The 17,121-nt window shown below is 48.0% G+C and overlaps 4 protein-coding genes across 4 annotated transcripts; 3 read left to right on the top strand and 1 right to left on the bottom strand.

Annotated features, from left to right (window-relative positions):
• Nucleotides 1–81: 81 nt before the first annotated feature.
• On the top strand, nt 82–3,228 carry UA08_04702 (hypothetical protein; the record flags this gene model as incomplete). Its single annotated transcript, XM_020267001.1, has 5 exons — nt 82–504; nt 561–1,121; nt 1,212–1,460; nt 1,553–1,739; nt 1,835–3,228. The coding sequence occupies 5 exons, from the start codon at nt 82–84 to the stop codon at nt 3,226–3,228; spliced, it is 2,814 nt and encodes a 937-aa protein (XP_020119975.1).
• A 1,204-nt stretch (nt 3,229–4,432) lies between these two features.
• On the top strand, nt 4,433–6,176 carry UA08_04701 (hypothetical protein; the record flags this gene model as incomplete). Its single annotated transcript, XM_020267000.1, has 4 exons — nt 4,433–4,517; nt 4,685–5,160; nt 5,230–5,515; nt 5,575–6,176. 4 exons carry the CDS (start codon nt 4,433–4,435, stop codon nt 6,174–6,176), a joined length of 1,449 nt encoding a protein of 482 aa, XP_020119976.1.
• Nucleotides 6,177–6,553: 377 nt separating this feature from the next.
• On the top strand, nt 6,554–9,246 carry UA08_04700 (hypothetical protein; the record flags this gene model as incomplete). Its single annotated transcript, XM_020266999.1, has 3 exons — nt 6,554–7,712; nt 8,078–8,445; nt 8,515–9,246. The coding sequence occupies 3 exons, from the start codon at nt 6,554–6,556 to the stop codon at nt 9,244–9,246; spliced, it is 2,259 nt and encodes a 752-aa protein (XP_020119969.1).
• A 5,378-nt stretch (nt 9,247–14,624) lies between these two features.
• On the bottom strand, nt 14,625–15,688 carry UA08_04699 (hypothetical protein; the record flags this gene model as incomplete). Its single annotated transcript, XM_020266998.1, has 4 exons — nt 14,625–15,117; nt 15,222–15,334; nt 15,364–15,555; nt 15,635–15,688. The coding sequence occupies 4 exons, from the start codon at nt 15,686–15,688 to the stop codon at nt 14,625–14,627; spliced, it is 852 nt and encodes a 283-aa protein (XP_020119970.1).
• Between the last annotated feature and the right edge of the window lie 1,433 nt (nt 15,689–17,121).

Below are 17,121 nucleotides of genomic sequence, written 5' to 3'. Positions count from 1 at the left end.
TAAATTGGTTCTAGAGACGCAACCAGGTACGCTGGCTGGGACAGTTACTTGTGCGAAGGGAATACGACCGATTCTACCAACATGGACACGCCATCGAGTAACGGGGTCCCCGTCGGAGGCCCCGTCGCGGAGGACAATATCATCAACAGAAGGGGTGGCGAGTCCATCTACCAGAGCTGTGTGAATTTGAAACTTCGCCTGTCCGAGGTTCCAGGCTTTGAGCATCATTTGGACGAGATGGAAGCTGAAGAGCGAGCTACTGCCGACCCAGTCGCCTCGTTATGGAATTGTCTCCGCGGCGGCTATCCTCTCATGACCATCTTCAATGTGTCGCAACCAAATAAAAAGCTCGACATTGATCCAGAAAAGGTCCCGGAAGCAAAGAGACCCAAGGCTGCTACTTTCAAATTTTTGCAAGCTTGTTTACAAGATTTGGGCTTTCCGCAGCAGGATTGTTTTTTAATCACGGACCTTTACGGCGATAACACGACGGGCTTTATCAAGGTTGGCTTTGCGTCTTGAGAATATACGAGCACCACTTGACTGACGGTTTTCAATAGGTGATCAAAATGGTAAACCGTTTTCTAGATAAGCTGGAGATGGAGGGTCTACTCCGCCGGCCATCTGCAGCAATTGCCGGCGCGCAAGGAGGTCAAGAGGGTACTGTTAAGCTTACGAAACGCGAGCACATCTTAAAGGAGCTACTTGTGACCGAACGTGATTACGTTCATCATTTGCAAAACTTGCAGGCCTTAAAAAAGGAACTCGATGAGACTGGCGCTCTGACTGGAGATTCCAGCCATCAGATTTTCATGAACTTGAACGATTTACTCGACTCTGCGCAGCGTTTCCTCATTCGAATAGAGCAGCATTATGCACTGCCCGAGGAGCGCCAGGACTGGGGTCATGTCTTCATTGAAGCGCAGGACATTCTGCGGAAATATGAGCCATTTATTGCCAATCAATTGCAATGTGATGAGGTTTGCCTTCGTGAATGGGACAAGATCAAAGCTGCTCCACGGTCAGTGGACTTACAGCAAATGGTTGCAATGCCTGCCACTCTCAACAGTTTTTTTGTCAAGCCATTCCAACGACTCACTAAATACCCTCTTATGCTTTCGGTATGTATTGGTTTTGTTTTTTGTTTTTTTCCTTTTTTTTTTTTTACCTAAAGATATTGCGTTGATGATTATGCTGAATGATTGGATTAGGAACTTCGCAAACAAATTGAAGACGAGTCCTTGCAGCTCAATATAACGACAGCAATCGACATGATACAATCCGTCCTCGATACTGCCAACGATGCTATTGATGAGCAACACCTGAAAGCGGCAATGCATGATTTGGCTCAGCGCGTCGATGACTGGAAGGCTCTGAAAGTCGATGGGTTCGGGGATTTACTGCGATTCGGCACCTTTACTGTTTTAAAGGGAGATAGCAATAAGGACTCTGAAAGAGAAGTAAGTACAGTTACTAGACCATTGCGAATATTTGTTCTAGATTTACATACATTACCGTGTGCTCTTCGTAATTGCTGACTATCACGAAATAGTATCATATATATTTGTTCCAGCGAATTTTACTTTGTTGCAAAGATATCAATCCCAACAAGCAGAAAACGAAACTCATCGGTTCAAAGGAGAAGCCGTCGGCTAACCTCAAGGGCAAGCCACGCCTTCAGCTTAAGGGTCGGATTTATATGGCAAACGTCACCGATGTTGTGCTACTCCAGAAGCCAGGTATGATTACACAACCAAGCTTCGCCTATATATTACTTTCTCTCCATTTCCCGCCTGTTTCACCGCATATTCTCTGACAAGTATGAATTTATTAGGCTCCTATCGCATTCAAATCTTCTGGAAAGGCGACCCTGGCGTTGTCGATAACTTCATTATTCGTTACGTCAATGAAGACATCATGAAGAAGTGGTATAAAGACATAAATACGCAGCGGGAGTATCATGCTAGCCAGCGCAATGTGCGACACACTGGCACGTCGGATTCGGAATTTACGTATATGCAGAATATGACGGGGATGGTTAACCCTTACCAACAAGAATATGACGCGGAAGAGGACAGCCAGATACAATCGGCCTCTTTCTCGGAGTTTCCCGTTAGCAGAAATGCGTCCAGCACCAGTCTTCGGACTAGATCGGCGACGGGAGGCAGCAGTGGATCGATCGGTCTTCCTACTGCGCGACCACCTCCTCGATTCCCCATACCGGATGTCCCGCCGTCATTGCATACGCAATTGTCAAACGGCAGCCTGTCTCCCGGTGAACGAGTGAACGGCACATCTTATTTCTCTCCCGTGACCGAGACTCCCTCTACACGCTCTAGCTCACAGTCGGCATATAATTATACTCGCCAGATGACGCCAACCAATGCTTGGAGCGAAGAGTCAAACCGTTATACAGCCCCGGCTTTAACTCGAGGAGTGTCAAGAGACGGGACCAACGGCAATCCTTATTTCAATCCTCCCGGCATGAATGGTGCTGCCAATGGCCGGGTACAGCGTCCATCGTTGCCGCCGATGTCAGGACAGGGCCAAGCATCTAACCCGATGTCACAGAGGATGCGATCTGCTAGCAGCCCGGACATTCACAATACGTCGCGGTATATGAACGGTCACTCGATGCAGACGATCGAAAATGTCCCAGTTCCCCCCATTCCGCCGCAACTTGCAAGCATGCGAGCGCCGGTCAATCGAAGCCAGAACAACTCACCGACGAACAATGGTCTCCCCATTCGATCAGCTGCGCAAACACCCGTTGGAGGTCCGCGACATATGCAAAGTGGTAGCTACAATGATTCGTCTTATTTCCCCCCGATAGCTAACAGCCAGTCCTCTTTGCCCGATCATCCTCTCGCCAATTCCGGTACCCTTGATCAGGATTTGCAAGCATCTCAAGATCCAATTATGCCAACTCAACTAAAGGCAAAGGTCAATTTTGATGATAACTATGTCACGCTTGTTATTGCTAGCAATATTCTCTTCCGCTCCTTGACCGATCGGGTTGATGCCAAACTAGCTCGTTTCACGAATCGGTCCATAGGTAATAGGTCTGTGAGGCTACGATATAAAGATGAAGACGGCGATTTCGTTACCATCGACAGCGATGAGGCAGTGCAGTTGGCATTTATGGAATGGAGAGACCAACACCAGGACAGTCTCGCACAGGGTCAAGTGGGCGAGATTCAGCTCTTCTGTCAAGCTGTTGAAAACTGAAACGCGGGCGCAGGGCGTATCCAGTTTTGAGATGGCTAAGCCGAAAAAAAAAAAAGCACTCTCCCGTTGTGGTTCGAAGAGCATTCAAAGGCAGTTTGTGGCGTTTGTCTATCTATGGCGTTAGGGTCGCAGTTAGAACGAAGAGGCGTTCGTTCTACAGATGTTATTCAAGCAGGGAGGGAGTGCTGCGATGCAACTGCTCATCCCGCGTCTTTTCATGATCAATGTTTTATGACCACCAGCTAGCTGTACTTGAATTGTTTAGTATCGATGTGATGAAATGTGGAGTTGTCATTTCTCTGTCCGACGCTTTTGCATGTTTTATTTGTTTGTCTATGTCTATGACCTTTGAACGAAGCGACACGTACCTTTAGATGGATCTACTATATGAATTTATTATTATGCTCGAGATATCCATAAGCTCCCGGCATAAAGCACTAGCACGGCTCGGGTAGTCGGCACCTTAGGCATCCCTGGGCCTTCTAGAGTGCGCTCCAGGAAATCTTAAACTAAACGCCTTGCGTGCTAGTTAACTCTTTCGTTTGAAATCGGAAAAGGCCTCGCATTCCATTCCGTGTCCTACCGTTGCTAACGTACAGAGGGATGCATGCAGGGGCGCACTGCGTACAGCCACCTAACGCGAAACAGGCATAGCAAAAGCCGTAACCCTGTCTATAGCATAACCATTGATTTCGAAGTTTGCAGGTGACTAGTGGCTAGTCAGCACTTAGTCCTGGCTGTTAGCGCTAGAGGGGCAGCGGTTTCAGTTCGTGGGATATCAGACAGGGGGAGTGTCAGAAATGAGCGATTAAATCACGACATAGTCTCCGAGTCTGTAAACTCGTGTGTTGTGTCGTACGCGTGTCTTCTGGCCTATTTCCGCCGCATTTTGAGTGATTTTTTTTTGGCTGTAGATCCTCGCCACGGTCCAGACGACGACGATGATGGTGATGATGATGACGGATGAAACGATCAGAAAATAGCGCGGCTAGCCTTAGAAATAATACGTGGCTCCTGTTCGGACTAGTTTAAAAGAGAGGGGCACTGCAGTCTACTGGTTCTGCCATTTTTTTTTTATACATAGGATAGTAGATACTGTCAGGCACCTCCGAGTTAGTATCTCTTGGCGGCCCAACACTGAGCAGAGTTCTTCTCTAGAAAGCCTCCTGGCAATCCTCGACTCGACCGCATAAACCAACACAAAATGTCCTTCTCCGGTCGCCGTGTGAGCATTCTGCGCCCTACAGAGGGCAGACGCTTCTCTGCCACCAAAGATCTTTCGCAGAACGGTGCGTATGATGTCGCATTGCGGAGCACGTGTGCCTGAGGAACATCAGTGGTTCCTTGGCAGAGCGAAACCCTGCATTCTCCTGCTGTTTGCTTTCCTTGCTTTTTTTCTTTCTCTTCTTTGCTCCAGCTGATCGGAGAAAAAAACCCCCAAAACAAAACTGAACAGAACAACAATCCGCTACCCATCGTGATTTCCGTTCTGCCCACGAGGGCCACAAGCCGCACGCCGGTCTCGACGCTTCCCGTGCTTCTACCGGAGTCATTTGGTGCACAGAGCGTGCCAACGAGCATGGATTCTCCGAACAGCCCTCCGAATGGGCCAACTTGGGTCAGGGTGCCCCCGAGGCAGACGACGATATCGTGGGCAGCTTCCCCCGCCCAACAACCATCCCCATTGACTCGGCTTCCCGCGAGTACGGTCCCACGGCCGGCATCAAGAGTCTCCGCGCTGCTGTCGCTCGCCTCTACAATGAGCAGTACCGAAAGGGCAAGGAGAGCCAGTACACCTGGGAGAATGTGTGCATTGTTCCCGGTGGTCGAGCCGGTTTGATCCGTATTGCTGCTATTCTGGGAAATTCGTACTTGTCGTTCCCCATTCCTGACTATACCGCCTATTCCGAGATGCTGTCTTTGTTCAAGAACGTATGCCAAGTCGATTCTTTCTTTCCTTTTCTTTCGTAAGGCAATGTCAAAGCTGACGCATGCTTCTAGTTCTCGCCTATCCCTATCCCGCTTTCCGAAAGTGATCACTACCACATCCACCCTGACAAGATCGCTGAGGAAATTGCTCGAGGTACCTCGGTCTTGTTGACCTCCAACCCCCGAAACCCTACTGGTCACGTCGTGGAAAACCCAGAGCTTGCTCGCATTCAAGACATTTGCCGCGACCGTGCGACCCTCATTCTAGACGAGTTCTACGGAGGTTACAATTACACGACCGACTGTGATGGAAAGACATTGAGTGGCGCAGAGAATGTTATTGATGTGGACAAAGATGGTATGTAATTTGGGGCCTATGAAAAAGAAATGAGCTAGAGCTGACATGTAATTCGTAAGACGTTCTCTTGATTGACGGTCTGACCAAGCGGTTCCGTCTTCCTGGTTGGCGTATTGCTTGGATTGTCGGACCTAAAGAGTTTGTTGAGGCTCTTGGCTCTGCAGGCTCCTACCTTGATGGTGGTGCCAATGTGCCCTTCCAAGAGGCTGCCATCCCCATGCTTGAGCCATCCCTTGTGGAACAGGAGATGAAGGCACTTCAAAAGCACTTCCGGGACAAGCGCGACTATGTCGTGTCTCGCCTTCAGGAAATTGGATTCCGTTTCAAGGATATCCCCCAGGCGACTTTCTACATCTGGCTGGATTTGACTTCTATTGAGCCACCTCTGCCAGAGAGCGCCAATATCTCTGATGGTCTGAACTTCTTCAATGCCCTGTTGAAGGAGAAGACGATTGTTGTGCCTGGTATTTTCTTCGACTTGAACCCGGCCAAGCGCCGTGACCTGTTTGACAGCCCTTGCCATCACTTTGTGCGACTCAGTTATGGACCCAAGATGGAGGTCCTGAAGAAGGGTCTCGACGGAATTGAGCGCGTCATCCGCCGTGCCAGAGGGGAGAATGTTGGACCAACACTGGAAGACGAGGTTGCCATTGAGGATTAGATCATGGACGAATTGTGGTTGGAAGTTGTTTTTGGCTTGATGCATGCTAGTAGAACTTGCTTATACAGTATACAATGTTGGATATAAACATACCATTTAACGAAGACCAAATTGTCCTCTTCTTTTTTTTTTTTTTTTTTTTTCAAGTTTAATAGATAGCGTCGTGGACATATTGCTTTTGGACTAATTCAGCTAATAAGTATATAGTCACGTGACCCGACCGCGTGCCTTCGTCCAATGCCCATCCTATGAGCAATACAAATAGTATTACTCTAGCTACATCGCGACAGCAGCAAACGTTCGCTGGACGGGTGGGCTCTTCGCTCACAGGCCCCAAGGACTAAAGCTGCTCAAAGCCATGAGGCCAATTCACTACAATGATTTTTAATGTCCTTCATATTCTCAGTTCGACTGTCTATTCGCTCCTTACTATCGTTCTCTTTGCTCTGACCCTTCTGACGCCGGGCGATTTCATCTATCAGTGTTACGTCAACCACAGACTGGTAAATATATTCATTGTTTCTGGCGTTTATATCATCACCGTCTTGCTGGGTCTTCTCATCTACGCCAGCCGCATCTACACGAATCGCACCGCCCTCAGCGGAATCCCGAAGGCATGGATACCTGTCGCGAAAGGCGAGGTCGACAGAAGTGTGCAGCGGATTGTGGAGGATGGACTTAGTCGGAGTTCTATTATTGCATTTCAGGCACGACCGAGAGATGTGTTTGATGAAACCAACGAGCCCGTCCACGATGCCGAACTCTCCATCACGGCCGAACGACCCCCTTGGGGCACCGTGTCGCATGCTGGATGGTCTGCGCCTTCGTCTCTCGATCTGCCAGGATTGCAGTATGGACCCGTTATTGAAGAGCTGCCACACCTGATCGAGGCCAAAGCCGTTTCCCTGGTCCCGTCGGGCCCTATACACCCATCGCCCAGCCGTCGTAGTTTTCTTGATCACTTGGAAATGGAGGAACAGAGCGTTCCCGATCCTCGCCTGGTGGAGCTGTTGCAAAGACCTGCGACCGTGGGACTGCGGGATTATATTGGACATCTCACAGCTTTGAATTTGATTAGTCCGCCTGAACTAGGGTTGGACTTTCTCGCTCTCTATGAACGAGCGCGATTCTCGTCTCATCCCTTGTTTGAGGACGAGTTCAGGACGTTGATGGGCATATTTGCGGAAGTGTTGAGAAGTATGAAAGAGCTGGATTACCAATTGGTGCAGGAAATATGCGGCGAGGAGGACGACGACGAGTCGCGAGTCGACAGCGAATCATTTATCGGCCCGTCGGATGAAGAGGGTGAGACTGATACGTTGGGCTCGGAGGAGAGTCGTGTACCTCTGCATCGCGAACGGAGCATGGACTCATCATCAGTGTGGAGTAGTAGCTTTCGCTCTGTGCACACGGCGCCGATGGTCCAAAGCAGTAGCAGCTCACGGGGGCTTTCACGAAATGCTAGTGGGGGTTTACAGAATCCGTGGTCAAATAATTCTCTGCAACGAGCTCGATCTATTGCCTCGCAGAGCTCAGGTAGCGGCAGCGTCATTCGACTGGCGAGGACGCGCAGTTCGACTGATCTCCCCTATGAGATTAACATTCCAGCCGAGCGCAGGCTCTGAACCCTTCTTTATCATCATTTATTATTATCACTGTATATAGTCATATAATTCTGGTATATCATTCTATATTATTTCTAAAATCCGAGCTGCCGATTATGAGGGGAAGCTCGGAGATAAACGGTTGCTGCTCGGATCAGATAAGATAATTTCCGAAGCCACGTCCAAATTGCGAAATCCTGCTTGAAAGTTCGCACTCGACTTTTGTATGAGTGTTGCATTGATTTCCCATTTGACCATTTCTTTAATCTTCGACAATTTTCCTATTGAATCCTATAGGATTGGTACACGCAGTCATGCAGAGTATACTCCGCCGCGGCGCGCAATTCTTATCGTCACGGACTGGCAGCCCCGCCTCTACGAACGATGATGGCTTCCAAACCGCGGCGTCGCAGCACGTCCTGTTCCCCAAGGTAGACCCGGCGGTCGATGGCGAGGACTGCAACCAGGACTGCGCCAGCTGCACCATTCACTATCCGGCTCGATTCGACGTTGAGCTGTCGGACAAGTTGTACGGCAATGTGAAGGGCTGGGCCACGCACATCCTCGTGGCTACGGGCAAGGCCGATTGGGTTCGTGATGTTGCTGATGAGAAGGGCAGTGTGATGGAGGCTATTGAAAAAGGTGGTTTGAGCCCGAGTAATGGGGTATGTTTTGTCTACCTCCCCAAGGTATCATTATCATAGGCCGGAGAGAAGGCTTACTTTTGAGTAAAGACGCTGAAATTGTCCGCATCCAATATTCCCGTGCCAGACGAGTATCATCATGCCGAAGACGGAGAGAGGCCAACGACAGTCGTTCTTTTTCCCGCCTTCAAGATCATCGACCACGTCACTCCTGCCCTAGCTCCGGATCTGATTAAATATTTCGTCAATCCGTCTATCACGACGACGACGCCTCTTCGCAGATTACCACGGACTACTGCCGATACTGCTGATGGGAGTGGCGCATCGGCATCAGAATGGAAAGAAGAAAATGTTGATATCACGTCGTTAACATCTCTCCGATCTCGCCCCCTGCCTCATGCAGCAGTTATTCTTCTCTGCTCACAGAAAACTCGCGACGCGCGATGTGGCCAATCTGCACCGCTCCTGAAGCGCGAATTCGAACGGCATCTGCGCACTCATGGCTTGTATAGGGATGCCAATGACGAGAGACCCGGTGGTGTCTCGGTGTACTTTATCAGTCACGTAGGCGGACACAAGTATTCGGCTAATGTCATAATCTACCGACGCCGTGATTTCGAGTGGTACAAGACTGCTGACTCTGGCGCACAAGAGAGGAATGAGGAAGAAGACGAAGGTGCGGCGCAGGGTATTTGGCTTGCGCGAGTGCGCCCGGAAGAGTGTGAGAACATCGTCAAGCACACCATATTGCAGGGCAAGCTGGTCAAGCCGGATCAGCTGCGGGCTGGGTTTGATCGAGTGAAGGGGTTGACTAGTTGGTGAATGTGCTATAGACTGACTTATACATTTGTGGTGTATATACAGTGATCGATTTGTCACTTGCGATGAACTGTTTGGTTAGACCATAGAGTCATTCATGCACTGAATCGTGTCTTCGATTATGTCTCGAAGAAAGGAATCTGATCGGTCGCCCTTGAAGGAAAGCTTAAATATATAAAACGGATACTGATATCTTTTGTCTCTTTCTGCTGTAAATGCAGCGGAATGTATTTCTGTCCTACTTTAGAGTAGTACTAGCACCTCTCTCTTCAGATCTGAGGTGCACTCCGATACCGTTCGTGCCACCTCCAAAGCGACAGGAAACCGTGAAGGCTTGACGCCACGACTTGGAGACTTGTTCAGACACAGTCAGTCAGAGCAGTTACTTAGATATGGCTGCAAAACCTCACCGGCTCTAGACGTTGACTTTCTGCTGAACTCCTCACCGCAGTTGAAGCAGTGACTTGAAGTCTATCGCCAAAGAGAAATGCTTCGGCGGCGGCAATTTATGCCACATGATATACATAAAAATACACCAAGTCTGATTTACTTCCAAGATACGTAGTGTAATGAGCTTAAAAAGAAGAGAAGATAGGTGAACCGGCTATGAAAAGACGGTTGTTCTCAGACGTAGGTAGACGTCTGGATCATGTGATTTGGATTGCCCTCAAACCGCTTCTAGGAAGTTTGATCTTGAACCAACTCCAGCCAATTACAGTCTAATCATGACAGCTGGAATCCACATACATTACATTGATCACAGAGCCTGTAGGTACTTGCTTGTTGAAGCAAGGCTTTTAAACCTACGCTTAGGCTTCAACGCCCCCTTTCTGGGAGGAATATACCGACCAGACTAGAGTCCTGTACTTATATTTCAGTTTCTGAAATTGGAAAGGCGTTGTGTTAGCAGGGCGCTTGTACTTGTTGGGGCTCAGAATTCTCGGTTACGAGTTTTTTGATACCGTTGCTGCAAATATCCAACGTCCATGCTAGAGCAATTAGCCGAGCTCACGCTTCCCAATGGAACTGATATCCGCAGGCATACCTTCATGGCACGGCATGCCCAACAAGGAGATCTATTCGTCTCATTAACTGCCCAACCTATATCGTGATTTTATTTATCATCGTTAGAGTTTGATGCCAAGGTGATGTGGCTTAGAGCCTCTGGAAGACTAACAACAAATTTCGCCGTTGAGCAATGAGAACGAAAAATGAGCCCTTACTAGGGTGATTTTAAGGCTTCGTATAGCGCAAGCGTTAGTATTTTCTCCCTTTGCCAGGATTGGCATTGGTATGCCTAGAAAGTAGCCAAAAGCTAGATTAGCTGTTCAACTAACAGCAATCAGAAGAACCGCGGGGGCAGAATGTTGGAATCTAACTAATACTCCGTGGATAATGGTGCTCCGGTGATCCGAATCTGGCGTCTCGCTTATTGGAAGATATGATTGGCTGAGCGGGTTAGTTTAATCTAAACCACCTGGCTGACATGAGTGTTCTAGTTAAATCTCGATGGGGCTCTTCTAGCTGCTGTTTCAAGTGTGTGTGTTTCGCAGGTTTAGCAAAGTACTTTCGTCAACTCTGTAGATGCAGCCAATCACGCCAAACTGGTGACATGCCGGCCTAGACGCCAAACCCCGGTATTGAAATACCCACGCAGCGTGAGAAAACGGCAAGTGAAACGGCCAGGTCCACACGGTATTTACGTTTCAATACATACCCATACCACGTAACAGAGTATTACAGAATTACAGTACTGGCAGAGTACTTCGTAGCATCTGGTATCACCGTCTCTAATATCGACTGTCTGTGAGAGCTTCGGCAAATGGCTTGAATGAATGAATGAATAACCTGCAAGATCGGGATCTATTTCTTGTTATCGGAAACGTAGTGTAAGACACCTGCTTTTAGACCCTGCAGGTGACGCACGCAGCGGAACTGGATTCCGGGCAGTATAAGGCTGGCATTATCTCGACACATTCCAGGTATTCATAATATGATTGGTCTAAATATAGCACAGTATAATATTAGTCCGTATTAGGTACTTTGCCTTTTTGTTAATTCTTGCCACATGGTAAGGTATTATGTCGTACAAATAGAAATAGTAACTATGTAGTACTTCTATTTGAGGGCAGAGTACTTCGTATGCGACGTATCATGCAAGCCGGGACATAGCTCCATTCAATCAGAGCTCCGACTATACAATTGATAACTAGCTAACCAGCTAGTCAACTAAAAGTGTGCAGTACGTAATAGGAGGGCAGAAAAAGAAAAGGTGATGCATGATCATATTCTTGCATACAGCCTCCTGCAAGGGGTGTATTACTACAGGGTCTACGAGGCTGGAGGCCAATGATAAGGTGACGCTCGCCACGAGATACGCGGTTAGCATGTTTTCTCTGAGTCTGTTGAATGTTCTGGCGATGATCTTCCATGTATACTTCTGAATATGTATTCCGTACTCTGTACTCTGTGCGCATGTTGTATGGACTATTACATGTAAGCTAACGCAATATCCAATACATGGATAGTACGTCGTGCGTGTTAAAATTACATACAACAATATAATAAATACATCAGAAGGTGCGGTATGTTATGCTGCGAAGAGTATAGATCGTCGTATCCACTGTGGTACCTGGTGACTGGTCAGTGCTCTACGTACTCATTCTAGTACCAAGACGGAGTTACTACGGATGGTCGGGTACGGAGAAGTACCACAGCGCCCGAAGGAAGGAAGTATTCGTTACAGGAATGGATGTTGTGGATGCAAAATTCATGATTGGGTTGTTAAAAGTTGATTTTAACCTGTTTCAAGAGAATGCAGGGTGTTGTTACTCTAATGCTATGCACTGTTGGTTCTCTAACTACGTAGTTACATATCTAGGGGATATAAGTTGCTCTACCAACGGATGACATTTGACAGGTTGCTTTACCTACTACCTTGTATGAATTCCAGACTCTCTCCAAGCTACATCCTAAAAGTTAGAACTTGAAATTGAACCCCACGCGGCTGGTAGATTGCGTTCAAGTTTACCCTCACGTCATTCCAGTCATTCCCTCGGAGCAGTCATGGTCAATAATACGTATCAATACTAGCCTCAAAGTGGACATCCGTTGGGGAGGGCTTGTGTCCACAGTCCGGGTTATCCCTGGTGTTAGGTAGATCATACTATGAAATTTCCCATGGTACAAGACTCTATATTATGGAGAACGAAATATATAGAAGTCGGTCTGACCATCACAAGGGCGTATGCATCCCAGTACCGTACTCCGCGGATATGTGAAACAGAAAATCAATGAAATATCAAACGGTAGGGCTAGCCAGTCGGTGGTTCGAGAAAAGAAAAGAAGAAAAGAAAAAGGGCTCACGAGAAGAAGAAGAAAAAGACGACCAATTGTGTTGAGTGAACCAAGAAAACGACCTGCCATTTTGGGGCTAGCGCTGCACGACGGCAAAAGACGCGGAAAGCGGGTAGGCCCCACTTGCCCTTGTGGGCCCAGGGTCTTTACTATATGCATACTAGTGCGGAAACGTGGCCAATCAGGGCTGCGGCCAGTCTGGCTAGCCCTCTTGGGTTGACAGATGGTCGGCGTGGCTGTGTATGGAGATCCATCCGTTTCATTCCATTCCACGACGGATGGGATCGTCGACGTGATGTTTTTGGGAGCAATCAACGGCTGAACAGCTGATGTGAAAACGAATTTTCTCTCTCCTACTTGAAGTCTATACGCAGTTTCTAAGCAAGCCAGCATACATAACTTTAACAAGAGAAAATCTTCTCCATGGACTAGGAAGAACTAGCGGATAGATTTAAAGTGCACACAGAGCTTGGCGGTGATTGGCCGTATCACGATCCAGATCCCTGGGAATTGAGAAGAGACCCACCACTATTTTAGGCACTACCTCCAATCAGCATGCAGAGATAATTACTACGTATGATCATACAGCCTCTTTCCATGGCATTGAGTCGGGATACAGACGGTAGAAGATATTAGACACACAAAAAGAAATAACGAAGTACACGTACTTAGTGTGGCATGTGCATGTACGTACTACGATCAACAGCCGGCAAGATTATGTAGCCAAGGTCTGTACAAGGCCATCGTCCAATCAGAATTTTCCCAGCTACATGCTGAACTACATGCTCAAGAATAAAATCGCGCAAGCAAACCTAAGCATTATACCACCTGATTACCCCTTATGAGCCAGCAACTCGATAACTGATAAGCTGGCCTTTACAAGGGCCTAAGTATAACCGATGAGCAAACCCCGACTCGGAAGTTGCCATCAGCCTGTTATAACCCCATTTACCCTTTAGACGTTAGCTACTACCACTACTACTAGTGCCCATTGTAGCTACCTAGTAATAGCTACCAATAGGAAAAAGGCATTGCCGAGAATTCCTATGTCTAGTCAACTTGCTGAAACTTATGCCTAGCTCCCTTGCATCGTAGTTATCTTAGATGGTCATATGCCACTACGAACTCTCTAATTGTAGATAGTTACAGCTTCGAGTGGATAGCCATTTAGTATTTAGTATTTCCTGATTGGCAACCACTCTAGTTCTTCCAGAGAAGCTTGCGAAAAATGATCTTCTGTCCAGATAACCTTGGTATATCGAACCCTAATTATCACTGACTGTGGCCGCAGCCATTTTTCTTTCTTGGCCACTTGCTACTCCGTATTTAACCTGGGCAAGTATCATTCTGTCGCCCGGTATGGGTCTAATCTGAGCACGAAAGAAGAAGAAAAAGTCAAAGTAAAAGCAAAATTTGACATAGACAAGGGGTATCAAGGTTGCTGTCACTAATTAATGAATCCACGTGTTGTTCGACTCACTGCTCAGCCGACGGTCCCAGCCCAATATCCACCAAAAATCTGGCCAATATCAAACGTAACGGGGCCAAAAAAGGGATCGCCGATTCTCTCAAGAGGTGGAGATGTAAAAAAGAAAAACACCAAACAAACATGGTACTAATTACAAAAGCCAAAAGCATAATTCAAATTGGGGGATCGTCGCCAAGGGGCCCTCTTTCAAATCAATAAGCCAACCAAATACACACACAAGTCGCAGAGCAAAGATAACCGCCCTCAAATTTCCCGCCTTTGATACCTGTAGATACAGTGGGTGAAAACGCAAATTTACACGATGACAGACAGAAGCGAACATGTAGAATAGCAATTCGTAACGACTCATTCCGTCTCCTAGAACAGGCCTAGAGCAAGGCTTGTTTCTCCTCCAACGACGATGGATAATCCTGTGATCTTCGGGGCGCGGAGTTGCAAAACCAGTCAAGGCACTAAGAGCGTAAAGGCGAAGAAAAAAAAGCAAGAAAAAACCATTAACAACGAGGCAATTTCGAAACAAGGTTGAGCCCGTATTTCAGCTTACTCCGAGGAACGACCAGTCCGTACCCTCCTGTGAACTCAGGATTCGGGCAGGGGGCTTGTATTGATCGGCATGATATGTAGCCATCATTGGACGTGCGTCGACGGCCATTTGCTGCTGCTGGTGGCCGGGATATGGAGGAGGCGGTGATTGGTACTCGGGGGGCATGTAGGTTGGGTGCGGGTCATATCGAGGCTGCATCATCTGCGCATAGTGCTGTTGCTCGAAAGGTGGAGGCGGCAGGTTCGCCGTCGGGATGGGCTGGGGGATCATTGCTTGGGCCTGGGTGAAAGGGAGCCCGTGCTGCGTCTGGTAGAAATCCGAGGTTGGCGTGTGAGTCTGCGGGTGGTAGTATGGTTGTTGCGCGAGGATGTAGTGATTAGTAGACGGCATGGTGGTGATCATAGGCGGCTGGTAGGGAATGTGTTCGGGAGTCGGCGCCTCCTCGGAGGATGGTCGAGTGTGTGCGCCTGGTTGGTGAGTGCGGCTTTGATGTTTCGTCAGTGTGGTTTTACGGCAAAAGCTAGACAGGCAGACTTAGTCAAATCGCTGAAAAGACTCGAAAGCACAAAACGGATCGAAATAACGAACCTTCTGTCGCATGCTGGCTCCTGGCAGATGTACGGCCTTCTGCCGGTATGGATGCGTCGATGGCGAGCTAAACTCGACGACTGATTGTGTATCTCATCAGCTTGAACACTCATCTCATCACATATGTAGAGTTTGGGCTCACATCAGAGAAGGCCTTGCGGCAATCTTCGTGGTCGCACACATGAGGCTTTTCGCCCGTATGAGTGCGCGAATGGACTGTTAGCGCGCTGCGTTGGATGAAACTCTTGTTGCAGCTGGCGAAGGTACAATGATATGGACGCTCGTTTGTGTGGATGCGGTAGTGCCTGCATAAGTCGGACTTGCGATTGAAAGACTGGACGAGTTTATCCAGATTAGTAAAAATATTTCCGTATTAAGTAACTACCAAGGTAAACTCGACGGCGCTCACATACCTTGTTGCATCGTTCCCACGTACAGTTGAAACCTCGTGAGCTGCCGGGGGCCATGATGATTCTGTAATATATATATATATATATATATATATTTCTGTACAACAGAGAGGTATCAAGCGTGGGAGATTTCAGAAAAAAAAAAATAGAGAGATAAGAGATGTAGAGAGGAAAAGAGGAAGAAAGAGAGAGAGAAGGCTGGCGGTGTGGGGTTTGCGAGGAAACAAGGGAATATAATATATACGTAGTATACGATATATGTATGGACGGCGGCGAGTAAGTAGAGACTTGCAAACCCCGGCTGGACCTGGGTGTACAGAGAGACAGGGAGGGGAGGTTGTGATAGTTATAAGCCAGGAGCGAATAGTAGAGGCAGCTGGACTATACACGGCCGGGGTCATACATGTATACTAATGACTTATAAAGAATTCAAATATAAATGAACCTGCAAGAAAGAGAGAGGCCAAGTAATTTAAATGGCAAAGCCACCCCTCTCCCTCCATCTCTCCATACATGGGCGATTCCTCCTTATTGAGCGCCTAACTGAAGAGGGATTAGTCTGGATAAGTGACAGATGGCGCCGTCTGTTAGTTAACTAGTTTAGTTTTCGAGCTCATCACTGCCATGACGACTAAATTACTAATTGGTCATGTAATAAATTGACTAGTTAGTTATATGATATTATGATATTATATGCTCCGTACGGCGGCGGCGTTGGATTTTTTGCAGGGCTAGGTAAAGCAAGCCGGGCGTAGAAAAAAGAAAAAAAATTACTAGCGGTTTTCCGTCTTGTTACCGCGGTAGGAATTTCGGCCAATCAATGCGGCCTGATTATCTGGAGGGGTGGGGCCAGCGAGAGCTCCCTTGGCGCGTCTAGACTTGGGCCGTATGATACTTCGCCGGTACAGTATGCTACAGTACAGTACGGTATATCGTATTGTCCTAGGATGTACTGCCTACTACTCCGTCTTGGGTATGCCATTCGCGAATCTTCTCAGCTGCCAGCAGATGGGCTCTCGTATTGACGATAAGTTATAACTTATAACCCTAAGTGCCCCCGTTCTCTTGGCAGCGAGCGGAAGCTTGGTAATCTAACTGGCTGCCCAGACCCAAGGTAAGACCAGGCAAGTCCTTTTTTCCCCGCACAAGCCACCTTGGCGCCTTCATGCATTGAACATTCTGGTCGAGAAATACGAGGAGGAGCCTTTTTTCTGCTTTTTCCTCTCCTTCTGTCGCCAAGTCGCAAGCAGCAGCCCAGGCATGGGGAGACCCTTGGACCCGTCTGCTTGACGCATCTCCAGTGTCTCGGGTCGACTTGCAAAACATGGGTGGGTCGTCCAGCTCACCGCACATTTTCTGGGATTAACTCTCAACCAATGCATCTGTTAGTATGCGTCGCATGCTAGTCACGGGAAGCAGCGATAGTTAGCCTCAGGCCACCAATGCTCATCGTCCGACTTTCTTATTTCTGGGGCAGAAGCTAAGCCCTG

This window comes from Talaromyces atroroseus (genome assembly GCF_001907595.1).
Source record: "Talaromyces atroroseus strain IBT 11181 chromosome Unknown scaffold_5, whole genome shotgun sequence".
NCBI classification, from domain to species: Eukaryota; Fungi; Ascomycota; class Eurotiomycetes; order Eurotiales; family Trichocomaceae; genus Talaromyces; species Talaromyces atroroseus.
Note: the sequence above shows the minus strand (reverse complement) of the source record. Positions and strands in the feature narration are given on the sequence as shown.